At 37.7% G+C, this 14,861-nt stretch overlaps 1 protein-coding gene, 1 long non-coding RNA gene and 6 other non-coding genes across 9 annotated transcripts; 1 reads left to right on the forward strand and 7 right to left on the reverse strand.

The window, feature by feature from the left end:
• Nucleotides 1–1,682: 1,682 nt before the first annotated feature.
• On the reverse strand, nt 1,683–5,405 carry LOC122996100. Its single transcript, XR_006406929.1, has 9 exons — nt 5,128–5,405; nt 4,491–4,572; nt 4,246–4,292; nt 3,966–4,042; nt 3,688–3,754; nt 3,405–3,483; nt 2,546–2,601; nt 2,294–2,347; nt 1,683–1,798 (listed from the first exon to the last, which is right to left on the reverse strand). It is a non-coding gene; the product is annotated as an uncharacterized LOC122996100 (long non-coding RNA).
• LOC122996251 lies at nt 2,419–2,492 on the reverse strand. The gene has a single exon (XR_006406973.1). It is a non-coding gene; the product is annotated as a small nucleolar RNA SNORD65 (small nucleolar RNA).
• LOC122996247 lies at nt 2,697–2,773 on the reverse strand. Its single transcript, XR_006406969.1, has one exon. It is a non-coding gene; the product is annotated as a small nucleolar RNA SNORD49 (small nucleolar RNA).
• On the reverse strand, nt 3,568–3,641 carry LOC122996252. The gene has a single exon (XR_006406974.1). It is a non-coding gene; the product is annotated as a small nucleolar RNA SNORD65 (small nucleolar RNA).
• LOC122996246 lies at nt 3,848–3,922 on the reverse strand. The gene has a single exon (XR_006406968.1). It is a non-coding gene; the product is annotated as a small nucleolar RNA SNORD49 (small nucleolar RNA).
• LOC122996250 lies at nt 4,120–4,193 on the reverse strand. Its single transcript, XR_006406972.1, has one exon. It is a non-coding gene; the product is annotated as a small nucleolar RNA SNORD65 (small nucleolar RNA).
• On the reverse strand, nt 4,375–4,446 carry LOC122996245. Its single transcript, XR_006406967.1, has one exon. It is a non-coding gene; the product is annotated as a small nucleolar RNA SNORD49 (small nucleolar RNA).
• A 1,127-nt stretch (nt 5,406–6,532) lies between the features above and the next one.
• Nucleotides 6,533–14,723, forward strand: rab34b (RAB34, member RAS oncogene family b). 2 transcript variants are annotated; one of them, XM_044371645.1, is made up of 11 exons: nt 6,533–6,762; nt 7,119–7,292; nt 7,841–7,932; nt 8,929–8,994; nt 9,480–9,617; nt 11,629–11,693; nt 11,823–11,874; nt 11,960–12,041; nt 12,367–12,457; nt 12,590–12,697; nt 13,793–14,723. In XM_044371645.1, exons 2-11 carry the CDS (start codon nt 7,245–7,247, stop codon nt 13,852–13,854), a joined length of 804 nt encoding a protein of 267 aa, XP_044227580.1. In that variant the 5' UTR covers nt 6,533–6,762; nt 7,119–7,244; the 3' UTR covers nt 13,855–14,723. The 2 variants fall into 2 exon arrangements, with proteins under 2 accessions (XP_044227580.1, XP_044227581.1); XM_044371646.1 differs by having other exon boundaries at nt 6,536–6,762; nt 9,516–9,617.
• The last annotated feature ends 138 nt before the right edge of the window (nt 14,724–14,861 follow it).

Raw genomic sequence — 14,861 nt, forward strand, 5'->3', positions numbered from 1 at the left:
GTTAATAGAGTGGACAAAATATTAGGAACACCATTCAATACAACACACACCAGTACACCACCACCCACGACGACCTCAATAGTAAACATAAAGGAGAATTATCACCTTTCTCACAATGTCAACAAAAACTATGAATGTATAAGCTTCATAAATGTAGAATGTGTGGCAGAGCTGTTGTATTGGATTGTATTAGATTGAACAGGTGTTCCTAATAAAGTGGCCAGTGAGTGTATATATAGTGTACGTGTGTGTTTCAGAACAGTTTGCTTCACACGATTGTGAATTTTCACAGGGGTCACAGTCCTTCGGGACCTGGCCTATTATTGGTCAAACACAGTGGCAGGTGGCACAGTTTTGGAGTTGCATACAGGGTGGAAACCCAGTTTCTCTGCCCACTTGAGACCCAGACATTGTTCTGAGCTGCTCGTAGTCATTATAGACTTGTTGGGTGTGTTTTGGATGACTTGTTTTATTACAAGGTTTGGCTAATCTTAAGGGCTCTTGAAACTTTTAGTATTTCTCTATGATATTGAGCCTTTACTGGATTTTTTAAAATTAGATTAAGGTTCATTAAGTTCACCATGTTGTGAAGTTGCCATTACATAAAGAGATTTGAAAGAAAGAAGAGAACAGAACATTCTCCATGTTTAAGACTGCAGGGCAGGTGTGTTCTCACTCATTCGTGACTAAAGGCAAGATGCATGAGAAAAAAAAAAACATGCGGCTAATAAACAGACATTGCAATTATCTTCTTCAAAGCAAATACTTGGATCCTGAAGAACTAGTTTTTGTTTGTCTTACATTTAATCTACACACTTCAGGGCGTATGCTGTCAACTTTGAAAGCCTTAATCCGATTTTTTTTCTTACTGACAATCCACAACCTTTGATAAGGATTTAATGAAGGTCACAATTAATGTAATAAAGTAACAGCACTCCCACTGGGCGGAGCAAGTGGTATGGAAAAACAAGATACAAAAACTAAATAATAAAAGAGTCACTGTTGGAGACACGTGAGATCATAGTGGCCGGGAACACATGCAGTCAATAACCTACACATACTGTTCTCTTATCTGAAACATAAACATGGTCGTACCAGAGTACACTGTCAAGTTGCCATAGAGACGCATTACTTCAAGCCTCAACTCAGTATATTTGATGACAGTTTGGAGCGAAGGTGAAAAATACACCCTACTGGAACAAATATTCAGAATTTAAATTAAGACCAGTCTTGAGTTATCTGTTGCATCCAAAATGTTACATTAGCAAAATAAGACATTTTTCCACATTATAGGTAATAAAGTTAATCACCAATCTATTGAATATTAAGTCTACCAAGGACAGACATCAGGAACAATGAAGTCAATCTGCATGACTACATCTGTACACACTGATGCAGTTGTTTAAAGTTAATTTGATAATGTAGAGGAGGCTGGGCGCAATATTTAATAAGTGAGGGGCACAATGAGACATTCAATATTATTGAATGTGGCAGAACAGACTCGCTGGTGGTTTTATTGTCAGTAGTGTCTCCTTGACAGAAAGCACAAAATTTGGGAAGGATCACTTAACGGTAGAGATGTTTTGGCTCTTAGTTCCTACATGGGTACATTGGCGTCACCTTTACATTGGCTTTTAAAGATGTGTGTATTAGAGGCTCAATAAAAAAAGTAAACCATTAAGTTAGTTTATAAGACTGTTGACTTTATTTAATCAGCTTTTACAAGGTGTATTTTCTATGTTTTTTCTACAAACATGTTGACATCCATCTTCAGACAGTGTTCATGAGTCCATGGCACCTGCAGAAGAGACGCAGATTAGATTTGTTAATTCAAACCATAAAATGGACTTTGGGTTGAATAACACTACTATTTACAGTGTCACTCAATATTCAAAGTCAGGTTAGCTAACATGCAACAGAAAGAGCCTGACAGTAGGTGGGAAGGGGAGAAAAAAAAAAATCTGCCCGCAAATCCCCCTGTCAAAAAATTGTAGCATTTGTCTTTTTTTTTTTAAAATAAAAAGGTCTAAAGAGTTTAGAGTTTGTGTAAAGAAATATTCAACTGTCCACATTTTACTGTCATCAGTTTAATTGTATTGTTATGATGGACTGCTGCAATGACCCAGTTTCTCCTGTAGAGGGCATCCTATAGTAAAGGGATATGCATGTCCTATAGTTTGAAGTCTTTCTGAATGAAATTTCTGTGGTGCAGATATTTGCTTTGTCCTCCACTTAAAAAAAGACATTATGTCATTTTGTCATTTTCAGCTTACAAATAAATGAGATTTCTTACCACATGAAACTTTGAGGCATACTGACAAAGTCACTACAGCCACTGGATCCAATTCTGGTGAACAAAAAAAGAAAGTTAGACAAAATAATTTCCATCAAGTGTGCAACGTGCTGCTGCCATTTAATGTTCAGAAAACCGAGAGTCACCACTGAACAATCTGCCGGTAATTCCAGCTATTTCAGTTTAGGTTTCATCATAACAAAACAGCTGGCAGTTAAGCTGACAAGCCATTTACTATTGTGTAACAATTACCTGTCATAATTTACTTCTCAGACTTCAGGGACAGGATCACACTGGCAGAACTGCACCTGCAATCAAAACAAATGTGGAAATCTGAGTAGGTAATTGTACTTATAGAAAAAAAAACAACAAAAAAAACATCTCCACAATGTGTGGCTGTAAGTCTCAGAAAAGTGGATCAGAAACAATCGTCAGTTGTCGCATCGGACGGCACTTCCTACTCCAGTTTTCATCACCGACAAAGCTACTCTGAGCTTTTCAATTAAGTCACCATTGTACAAAAGTCAAAGCACTTTGACAAAAGTCATTTGGGATTTATCAGCTACAGGATTTGTTGGAAGTGGCTCAAAATTTAACCACCTGTGAAAAATGAGGCAGGTTGCCACAAAAAGAGGGTGAACAGTGATCCTGCAGTTTTGTGGTTAATGTCAGGTCTGCACCAGCTCCTGATTTACTGCAAATCAGTCATTACATGGGATCATCATCACCATCATTAGGATTTTACCAGTCTGCTAATGTGTTGTTTGCTTAATAATGCTGAACAAGTGTGTTGAGGTGTTTAATCAACACAGTACTAAAGTGTTTTCACTGTACAAAAGGTGAGCTTGTAGAGAAGCTTTTGACTTTTAAAAAAAAAAAAGCACAATGTAAGAATTCGCCATAATTTTAGTTTAAAACATTCAAAAGTGAACTAAAAATATCAGAGTGTTAAGAAATGACAGTTTTGATGTTATGTCAAAGACATCTATGTATTGTGTTGCAAAGGTATCTACTGAAGTTGGGGATGCTGCTCCCCATTTGTTTGGATCACATGGCCAATTCTTACACATTGCACCTTTACAGAATGGTGTATCTAAAACTCTAAACTTACGAGGAGCATCTCAAAGCTGCAGTCCATCAGAAGATGAATCACTTCTTCCTGAGGAATCTTCTTCAGTAACCAGCCCGACCTTGAGAAACCAGAAGAAAATTGAAAGTTGTGAAATACTAGCAGATTTCCAGTCAATTTGAGACTGATATTGTTCTCATTTTATGTTCAGAAAACCGATTATCACCACTGAACAATCTGCCGGTAATTCCAGCTATTTCAGTTTAGATTTCATCATGACAGAAGCAGCCGGTTGTCATTTTTAGGACAGAAAATGCAAATTCACCTGAATGAAATGAATCCTTTTCATTTAGCTGGTGTACTTGGGAGCATTTGCTGTCCTGCATGGCAACCTGAGAGAAAAAAAAAAAAGACAAAAAAAGAGACAAAAGTATAAGTAGAGAAAGGCAACTACACTGCTTTAGAAACAAGAGACAGCTTTGAAGAGTCAGAAAAGTGGATGAGACGTCGTCAGTTGTCGCGTCGGACGGCACTTCCTACTCAAGGTTTTCATCACTGGAAGAGCTACATGATTACTGTGCTGATGGAGGCAAGTTAACTCACCTGTCAGACTCCAGGCCTCCAGCAGGTGTATTTTCCTGGCAGTGTCATCTTTTAAGGCAGCTCACATACGTTTTCAGCTACAGAAGAAAACAAGATTATGGTATGTTAACCAGTTTCACCAATTTTGACAGGTGACAGAACTGCATCATTTAATATTCAGAAAACCGAGAGTCACCACTGAACAATCTGCCGGTAATTCCAGCTATTTCAGTTTAGATTTCATCACTACATTTAAAAATGGAAACTGGAAAATTTTTCCAAACAGACTTATTAAACCAACCTCTTCACTTTGGGTTTTCCCATCTTCTGGCCTGGGCTCAGCTTCACCTGTTTAAACAAATAAGTAACTTCAGTGACAAGTATGTAAAGATGAATCATGCTGAGACTCTAATGCAGCTCTGGACGCTCAGAACAGTGATTGAAAAACATCGTCAGTTATCGCATCAGACGGCACTTCCTATTCACAGTTTTCATCATTGACACAAACTGCAGTAATACGACAGATAGTGTGCGTCAGTCACTCACCTCCCAGGGACATAAGACCCAACGATGACTCCAATATGACATTTGTTTGACTCAAGAAGTGACTTGTCACACTGAAGACCACCTGAGGAAAAAAAGACATTCATGGTTTAACATAAATGACTTGAAAGGACAGTTTCACAATTTTGCAAGTCAGGTTCCCATATGAACACTGCAAAAAGTTTTTACTCACTAATCATTCCTCCTGTTCATACTGGCTACTAAAAGATCCCATTCAAATATGCTTTCGGTGTGATATGGACCAAATTCAATGTTATTTTGAGCAAAAATGCATTTAAAAGATTATCTGAAGCTTATGAGGCTTCAGCAGTCTGAGTTCGTCATATCAGGTGGATATCTGCCACATTTGCAGCTTTTTTTAGCATCAAATTCCCTCTTTGTGTTTCCTCGTTGAGCTGCGATAAAGTATAGTTACAAAAAGAGGGACTTTGGCACCTAAACATACTGTAACGTTGAAAGATAACTACTAGATTTGACTCATTTGGACGACTGAAGCTTCATATTAGCTTCAGATAAACTTTTAAATAGTTTTGCACAGAAGGAAGCTTGTGGATTTTAACTGCCATCACTTACATTGTAAGTGCATTATGGAGGGATTTTCTAATGCTGATAAACTTACTTAGTTTGTCTTCCATCTTTCACTCCACGTGGCTGCTTGAGGCCCGTTAAGCACGAGATGCTAACGTGAAACCACGTTTTCACCAAAGATACAAACTGACGTTTAACTAGCACGTGTTCACATTCACAATTAAACGATCATGCACTATTATTAAAACTCTTTAACATGTTAAATATGTTCTGCAGAGGACCGGGGCGACTTAACGCCATGACAGAGGAAACGAAAAGGAGGAAGAACGGTGATGACAAAGTTTATAAAGCCTGACCGTCGCGGAAATGAAACGTCACTTCTTCTTTTCGTTCTTTGGTGCGCTACAAATTGACGTAAGAGCGTCCTGTCGCCACCTACTGTACCGGAGTGTGAAAAGATACCAAGCATATTCAAAACTAATTGGATTCAAAGTTGTTTATTAAATTCTGATTATTTGCTAGTTTACACCACACACCATTTTTAACAAACTAGGAGGAAGTTTTGTTTTGTCTTGTGACTTTCCTCCATCTAAACTGCCTTTGAAACTTTCTAAATATCACCAACAAGCAACATTGACATGGAAGTTATGTTTTGTACACAACTTTAGTCCTCATAAAATTAACATTTAGAACAATGAAATGATTTTGTCCAAAAACAAATCCGTATTCTTTAGGAATTGGCACCTTCGTGGTATTGATTTTGTATCAGAGTTGTTTAATGATAATTGATTTTCATATACTTACAATGATTTTCTGATGATTTATAACTTTCCTGTCACATATCGAGAGTTTGCTACTGTTTTTAAAGCTATTCCAGATGGTCTGTCCCACTTAATGAAAAGCTATATTGGGTATAAAGATGTTAAGACCACAAACCATTTATCGGAGGTCTAAATATCACAGCTTCTAAATGTAAGAATAAACATATTTGAGATGAATTATACAAAATAAAGAAAGATCTCTCCAAGAGGAAAGTCCTTTTGGAATCACTTAATTGAGAATATTAATTAGAATAAAACTTGGTTTATGACCATATAAATTCTGTATATCTAGTAAGGCTTGAGAGAAATACATTTTAAAATCCTACATAATATAAAATGTTTTTGTTTCACGTTTTCCTTTCTGTATAAATGAATCACTTCCCCCCTCTTTTTTTTCAATTGTAATCAGTTGTCATTTCCATCATAAACACAATTTTAAACTTTCTGTTAAAGAAGTTATAATATATTTTGAATTTAAAGACCTTAACACTGATTTTATTGTTAATGTGATGATTATAATAGGCAAGTTTCTTTTATTCACAGATGTCTCTTTTCTATCTAAAATTCAATCATAACCATAAAAAAACAACAACAACAAAACCAAACATTTTTATCCACAGCTTTTACCATATTGTATATTGACCTTGTTGCTCACTGCGGCCACATGATGGCGCTGTGTGACAGGTCAGCCTCTGTCTCTCCTCTCCTCACTAATTACACGGAGTCTCATTAATTGCGTGTCTGTCTGTCTGCAGACTCAGTTCGTTGCTGTGGGCGTCATTTTGTTCTGGATTTGTTTTCTCGGCAGACTTTGGATATCACATCACATCATCTCCGGACCAAGACTCAGCATTATTATTATTATTACTATATATTTTTTTTTTTTTACCATTCAGCAGTGTCAGGTAACGTTATTTATCTTATTTAAACACTTTTACATTTTTAGACCGTTTTAGTTTTACAACTAATTTTCTCTTTTCCTGCTCTGCGGATGGTCCATTCCATCACACCATCCTCAAACCTTGACCTACAAACTGAGCAATGAAAACTTAAATGAGAAATTACAGTGTTGCTTTTATTGTATTCTAACCTATTAAATACACAGAATAGTGTACAGTTTACAAGGCGGCAATTACAGTTTGTCAGGGCGGCATCATGTTGAGCATCACTTCAGTCTGCTCCTGTTTGTCAGATGGAAAACCAAACAATTATTCACATATGAAATCAACATTTTAACTCTTTGATATTTGCTCTATTTCAGGAAAACTTGTTGAAGGAGTGGTGAAAAAAAGAGTTAAGTGTGTGTGTGTGTCCTCTTAAAGTGAATGAGCAGTGTTTGGCAGCTTGTGTGTGTGCATGCGTGTGTGTATTGATCCACAGTAGCAGCATGTTGCCACCTGTGAAGAAGGACCGGATTATTACTCAACTCCCAAAGGTTAGAATAACACACACACACACACACACACACACACACACACACACACACACACACACACATGCTCTGTAATGCAATTACTTCTAACAGTGTTACTATTGATGATGAGGTTGTTTAGAGTCTCTTTGCTTCTCTGAACTAGACTCCTTCAAAATGTTGCTGTCCTCTGCAAACCTTGTAACTCCAGTCTCTGTCCTTTTCATGTCTTTCACTCCTTTTGAAGGTTTTTTAATTCTTTTCTGTGAGCTAAGAAAGCTTCACTACTCAACTTGTCAAATGAGGCCTTGTAGATACACTTTAGAAAGTTATTGTGGTCTAAATGAAAGCAGGGTGGAAATACAAGGTTTTCACTGGACAGCAATGATTAGATAATGAACCAGAGGAAGGTTGTAGTGGTTTTAGTTCGGGGAAGTAGCTGCTTCTCCATTTTTGGATTTTCTATGGCTGTCTTATTTACCAGGCACCCCTATTCCAAGAAGAAATACATACCCTTTTTATCTTTTACTTTTCCCCCATTTGTTTCTTTCTGTGTCTCATTTTCTTTACAGTGTTTCAGTCCAAATGCAGCACTGCACATCAAAGATGCCTTCCACCCACAGGTGAAGGCTGTCTGCCAGGTAAAAAAGACAGACACAGTGAGGTAAGATCACACTCCCTGCTGTCCATCCTGCTAAGACACACTCACTGTGATATGTGTTAAAATGAATTGAATTAGTTCTGGCAGGGCTCTTTAATGTCATGCTATGTTTTCTATATCAGCTGACAGCCACACCCATCACATCTCACTGCATTGATCAGGTGGTTTATTTAAAGAATAAGGCTGGTGACACTTTATATTTTAAAATAAGTAGATTAAAATAAGTAGTTTCATTTTTAAAGAAGGCTCAGTAATCACCTAAATCAGCAGGACACTGTAGTTTTTTAGCAAGTATTACTCAAACAGGAGTAAATAGTGCATTTGTTAGGGACTATTTTCAGTCGTGGATTAATACACATTTAGTGCTCTAGTGAGTATATCTTTTGGTCTTTTCATGGCCTCACATTCGCCACCACAACAGCTTCCACTTGGGTCACTTCTGCTCTTCTTCTAAGCAGCTTTGATGAGCATTTTGTGGATGATAACCCTCTGATGACATCACCACCGTCAATAACAGCTCTCTCCCTTATTGTTCATGAATTACTCATCTGTAACAACATGTAAAAATAAGTAGACAGCACCTCCCACACATGTAATTTTTTCTTTGAGAATCAGATTTGTGTATAAAGTCCTCTCTCTCTCTCTCACACACACACATGCAAACTCTAGATTTACTGAATTAAATTGATAAAGCAGAGTTAGAGCTACATCTGTGCTTTAAGTAGAACAGGGGACAGGCTGTTTAAATCAAACATAAATTAGTTAAATTAGTTAAGTTAATAAAATCCTTCATCTTCAACATAAGAGAAGACTGAGGAGCATTTAAGGTTCAAAGTTACGTATTCTATTCACAATATGCCATAAAAGAATATAAAAAGTTTAAGGAGGCGTGTGAGACATAAAATTAAGACGGTAAATTAGTCAACAGTGATCATGTTGCTGTGTATTTCATGCTACATGCTTGAATGATTGTTGACAGACTTGGTGTTGTGTTTCTAGCTTTAATATCGCCAAAGTCATCGTAGTGGGCGATGTTGCAGTTGGGAAAACATGTCTGATCAGCAGGTAAGAAGCAGTCGTGGATAATCAGATAAAATACAGGATCATGTGATTCAGCAGTAGCCCTCACTCTGACTTTTCCTCTGTAGTCGTAGCTGCAGTTTTCTTCCAAATCCTCATTCAAGTTTTAACTGAGTTTGTGTGAGTTACCTCCAGGATGATACAGGAGTAAGATGTGCAAAATTAAGTCAGTTTATACCTTCATTAGATCTGAAATGTCATTCAAGGTGACGACTACAATGACACAAACTTATGAGCCTTTTTCTCTAATCAATATATCATGTAGGATAAAAAGTAATTTATTAGTTTGGGGTTTTTAGTATTGATCAGTCAGAATTATCAGCTTTAAGACATCACTTTGGTTTACACAAACTTTTCTGACATTTTCAACATTTTATAGCCAAAATGACTAATAAATTAATCAATCAAAAATAGCTGATAGATTAATTGATATAGAAATAGAGAATAACAGTTGTTTTTTGCATGCCTAGAATAGTTTCTCTCTCTCTTTACTCGGTTCCTGTAAGGTTCTGCAAGGGTGCGTTTGAGAAGAACTACAAAGCGACCATAGGGGTGGATTTTGAGATGGAGCGTTTCGAGGTGCTCGGTGTTCCCTTCAGTTTACAGCTGTAAGTATTTGTCTTTACGTCAGAGAAACATTCAGTTCATTGATTCAGCCCAACAGAACTCACTTACTGTGTTAACAGATAATTGGGCTCAAATGGGTTGACAAGGTCCAACATTTGATCACATACCATGATGAAGTTAAAATTCTTGGACATCTGAACAGTCTGTATCTAAATGAAACTGCATGATTTGTTAATTCTGAGTCTACTGAACATCCTCTGTATAATTAAGTTGATGATGTTTAGACTGTTAAGTGGACCTTGAATTACACGTTTTGCCTTCACTGTGTTGGCTTTAGCCGCGGATGAAAGTGCACACTTATGTAATTTTAAGGTTAATATCCCAGAGAGACTGACAGCATGGGACAGTTAATGAGTTGAACTCAAAGTGAACCTCTAAAGTGACTTTACTCTTCCAGTGGTGAATCATCAATGTTTTATCTTCTGGCACTCTTTCCTTCCTTTCCTCTTCTTTTCCATGTTGAGCTTTTTTAAAGGGGCACTCCACTGATTTTATACTGTATATACATATCATAGTAAGTAATACCACTCAGCTGTATGATGCCTGTTGTAGCTCTGGAGGAACTTTCTAAACATCTGAGAAAATAACCCCTGATGATGTCATAAGGATTATTTTCTTGAGTTAGGCTTGTGACTTCAAATATCTGACACAAAACCTGCACTATAAACGGGACATTTACTGTAACAATAACCCAACATGTGTGATCTCATGATCTTTAACCCAGTAAGTACAAGTAAGTCTATCTGCGGACTCTTAGTGTCTACATGACACACCCAGTTGGTTAGGTTTAGGCATGAGCAGTGAGACGGTTAGGGTTAGGACTAGGGGTCAGGGGGTGGTCTAATAATGGAGGCTTGAGTTGCACTATGGGAAATGTAGTTTGTTCTTATCCAGTGTTTTATAATCTTGATTTATCAGACAAAGTCAGGATATCTTAATCTCTGCTGCTTCAACTCTGTCAATCCTTTTCTAGCCACAATGTGGCTTTAAGGATGCCAGTGGGTGTCAGTCTTTGGTCCAGACTGAAATATCTCAGCAACTCAAAAGTCCTACTTACTGACTTTGATGATTCCATGACTCTCCATCTAGCGCCACAAGCAGATCAAAGTTTTGACTTATCCAGTGAAATATCTCAATATCTACAAAATGGATTGGCACAAAGTTTTATACAGACATTCATGGTTCCCAGATGATATGTCCTAATTAACTTGATGATCCCCTGGCCTTTCATTCATTGACACCATCAGGTCGAAATTATAATTTGTCCAACTTTGGTTTAACTGCAAAACTGATGACATCAACATCAATCCAACAACCTGAGCTGTAGTTTGTGTTTAGTGCTAATTAAATGTTAGCATGCTAACATGCTAAATTAAGATAGGGAGCATGGTAAACATTATACCTGCTAAACATCAGCATGTTAGCATCGTCACTGTTAACAAGCTGATATTAGCAGCTCAAAGCACTGCTGTGCATAAATACAGCCTCACAGAGCTGTCAGCTATAGACTGTTCACTCATTCACTACATCCAACAGACATGGAGTTGTTCACCATATAGTGAGCAGTAAATCAAGACAATGACATTTATAAATCATCATCATTGTTCACAGATGTAGAGTTGCACAATGGTCATTTTTGTATTGATATTGTGGGATTGTTAGTAGAAAGTAGAGTACAACCAGGGGACACTACTTTTTTCATTCCACTGCTGGAAAATTTGAGGGCATTAGTGGATAAATTTACACACTAAATAGTGCACTAAGTATATAATAATGCAAGTCCCCTACTTTTTGGGTGTGAAATACTAAATAGCTGGAGTACCCCTTCAAAAAGATCATTTTTGGTCCTACTATTTCCTTATGGCTCCATTCTCAACCCCCAAAATGTTGTCTATTGCATTACCAAAACACTTCATGTTAGTTTGAACATGAAAGGATCTGACACCAAATATCCCACTGAGAATAATAAGAGCTGCATCTGATCTATTTCAGGTGGGATACAGCAGGTCAGGAGCGGTTCAAGTGCATCGCTTCCACGTATTACAGAGGAGCACAAGGTGAAATGAGCAGTGCATTAATACACCCCTCACATTTGACTAAAGACTGAAACAGTGTTGTCTCTCTGAATGGTGACAAAGCAAACACATGCTCTTTGTTTTACTTCTGTTCATACTGTTTGTCTCCAGCTATCATAGTGGTGTTTGACTTAAGCAGTGTGAGCTCTTTAGCACATGCCAGGTGAGGAATATTATATTATGATCTAATAATTATACCATTAAAATGCCATTAGAAGTGATATGATAACTTGTGTGTGTGTGTGTAGGCAGTGGCTGGAAGACGCTATGAAGGAAAATGACCCATCCAGTGTTTTACTGTTCCTCGTCGGTACCAAGAAGGACCTCAGTGTGGGTACAATTTGTCAAAAAAATTACAAAAATATTAGTGACAGCCAAAGTATTTGAAGTTATAGATTTAAAAAAAAAATCAATGTTATGTTTTAAGTTAGTTTCATGTAGTTTCTATTTTTGTAAAGTAGTTTTGGCAGGAGAGATTTTAACAGTAATAATAAAAAAAATACAGTAGAAATGTCAGAAATATATAATATCTTACTTTATGATAACCTTAATTATATTAAAGCTGCAACGATTAGTCGATTGGTCGAGGGGCAGAAAATTAATCGCAAACTACCTCTTTGCTGTTCCCACTTCCCTCTTTCTCTGTTTCTCTCAGTCTCCTGATCAGTTGGCTCAGGTTGAGCAGGAAGCCATGAGACTCTCTGAGGAAATCAAAGCAGAGTACTGGGCCGTGTCTGCAAAGTCAGGTGGGATTCAAACACACATTGACACAGATAAATCCCCATCTCCCACCGGCTGACTCCCGCATTCATCAGGCTCTGTTTTTATCCTCTTCTTGTCTCGTTAAATTCCTGCCTCTGTTGTCTTTATCGTTGCAGGAGATGGTGTCAGGGATTTCTTCTTCCGTGTGGCCTCTCTGACTTTTGAGGCGAACGTTCTGTCTGAGCTGGAGAAAAGTGGGTCGAGGCATGTCGGTGACATTATCAGTGAGTCGGTTCGCTCCAAAAAAGTGTCATTATTCAAAAGGGTGGCATCACATTTTCATATTATTATACTTTGATTCATTTGCCAACCAATTAGCTCTTCATGGGAACGACTGTGTCTCCAAATGTCAAGTTCTCAGTAATGATGATACTCTTGTTTTTTGATTGACAACCATTTATCCTGGAACTCATACAAGCTCAAAGGTTGCAGATTTTTCCCAGGCGAACCTTTCTTCAGATATAGTTGAAGCATGGCATTCAGCTTTTCCTCATGACACAGATGAACTCAGCTCTATGGCTCTTGCGTGTCTTACACCTCGTAAGGTTGGAATCAAAGAATTTAGAGGACGATGCTGGCGTTATTCCCTTTTATTATTCTTCTTGTCAATAAATCCCATGAAAAAACAAAATATATAACATGTTAGTCCATCTCTCAGTACTTTCCGACCTCCCTACTCTGTCTGTTGCACTCAACTGCAAACCTGTCAGTTACTACTGAAGATCTTTAAAATAAATCAAACAGATGTAAATTCTGCACTTGCTGGGGTCTATTTTCAGATGTGGATTGATACACATTTTGTGCTCTGGTGCAGTGGTTGCAACCTTTTTTGGCCCCATAAAATTAAGCAATGTGTACTTATGACCCCTCATCACAGGTTATGGAATTGTGAGCAGCTCAACCGAAAAATTATTTTTATTTTACTTGAAGGATTTTTTTAGAGGCCTGAACATATGAAAGTAGCCAGTTTTTCAAAAGGAAAGAAATAAGTAAGAAAAACTTTCTTTCTTATCCATTTAATCATCTTGTGGCCACTGAGATTTATTGTGGGAACCACTATTCTAGTGTATTTACAGCAGCTTGAATGGCTCATAACGAAGGAAGATGTCACCCAACACTGTGGCTTATTTATGTGTCTTTTTATAATTGTAGGTTATTTTATTAGTAAAGCCAGTTTATTGTTGGTTTTGGCGTTTTTGTGGGATTTGTTCACAATAAGTAAAAATATAAAATATTGCCAGCCTTATCATTTAAACCTTCCCACTAACTCACATTTCCCCCCTTTTTTTTTTTTTTTTAAATATGTGTGCTCCAAACAGGGATCACAGACAGCACAGAGAATGATCACAAACCCAGCAAGAGGAAACCCAACTGCTGCTGATGAGAGAGAACAAAGTGACCATCTGGATACTTTACTGCACCAACATCACAGCTACACAGAACAGCACACTGGACAGGAAAATGAAACTGAAATATGGACTCAGTGTGCTCAGTGTGGACACGGGTATCATGAATAGACCTCATAAACTACATTGTGTTGCATTAGTGGCACTCTGCAAATCATCTGAGAGGGAAGTCGGGAGTTGAATTCTGAGTTGTAAACAACAAGAAGTCAGTCAGCAGAATGACCTGAATAGTGTCCTCTGAGGAATGTTTGTACTGTTGGCCACGGCTACAACAAATAAAGCTTTGTGATATGCTTGGCCACGTAAACATTTATCAAAAGAGGAAGATTATTCTGTTTTTTTTTTTTGTTTGTTTGTTTTTTGGCAGCATACCGCCATTAAACTGCACTTGCTTGATGCTTTCATAAATGTGTCTGTCTGTCTGTCTCTCCAGTAACATTTTTCTCCATTTCTGGATGAAATGTCAGAACCAGACTTAATGCATTTTTTTGGTTTCCTCACTGGTCTCCTGTCATGTGTCTCTGTGCTGCTAATGTGATGCGTACGCCGGCTCCCATGACCGCGGTCATACTCACAAACGCATCTCTCTCCTCTGACATAAGGGCTCCCATGATCTCGAAAATGGAGAGATTGTTTGCAAGCACAGAAATGAGCAGTGAGTTTTCATCTGAAGCCAATTGATTTCCTCGCTCAGTAAAGTCAGACAGAAGGATGTAGTGTTGCCGAGCGCTCGTTAAGATGTTGTCATAAGCCTGCATATGTTCTTTCTTCTGTCCTATTAAAAGTAGATATACTTTTATTATAGCTCATAGATAATGGATTGTAAATAAACTGGTTTTGATCAGTGTGTTGTCCCTTTCCTCCTGTAAAAATCAGGAAAGCAAGGTGGTGTAAAACATGAAGCGAAAAGGTTGGGGGAAATTCTTCACATTCTGTTCCCAGATAATCATATTTCTACCATGAAGAAAATCAAGAATGTAAA

This window comes from Thunnus albacares, chromosome 13, assembly GCF_914725855.1.
Source record: "Thunnus albacares chromosome 13, fThuAlb1.1, whole genome shotgun sequence".
Classification (NCBI taxonomy): Eukaryota; Metazoa; Chordata; class Actinopteri; order Scombriformes; family Scombridae; genus Thunnus; species Thunnus albacares.

Coding starts and splice junctions, on each gene's coding strand:
- rab34b (XM_044371645.1), top strand. CDS start 7,245: ATGTTGCCACCTGTGAAGAAGGACCGGATTATTACTCAACTCCCAAAG. Junction 11,875..11,959: donor AGCTCTTTAGCACATGCCAG/GTGAGGAATATT, acceptor GTGTGTGTGTAG/GCAGTGGCTGGAAGACGCTA. Junction 12,698..13,792: donor GCATGTCGGTGACATTATCA/GTGAGTCGGTTC, acceptor TGCTCCAAACAG/GGATCACAGACAGCACAGAG.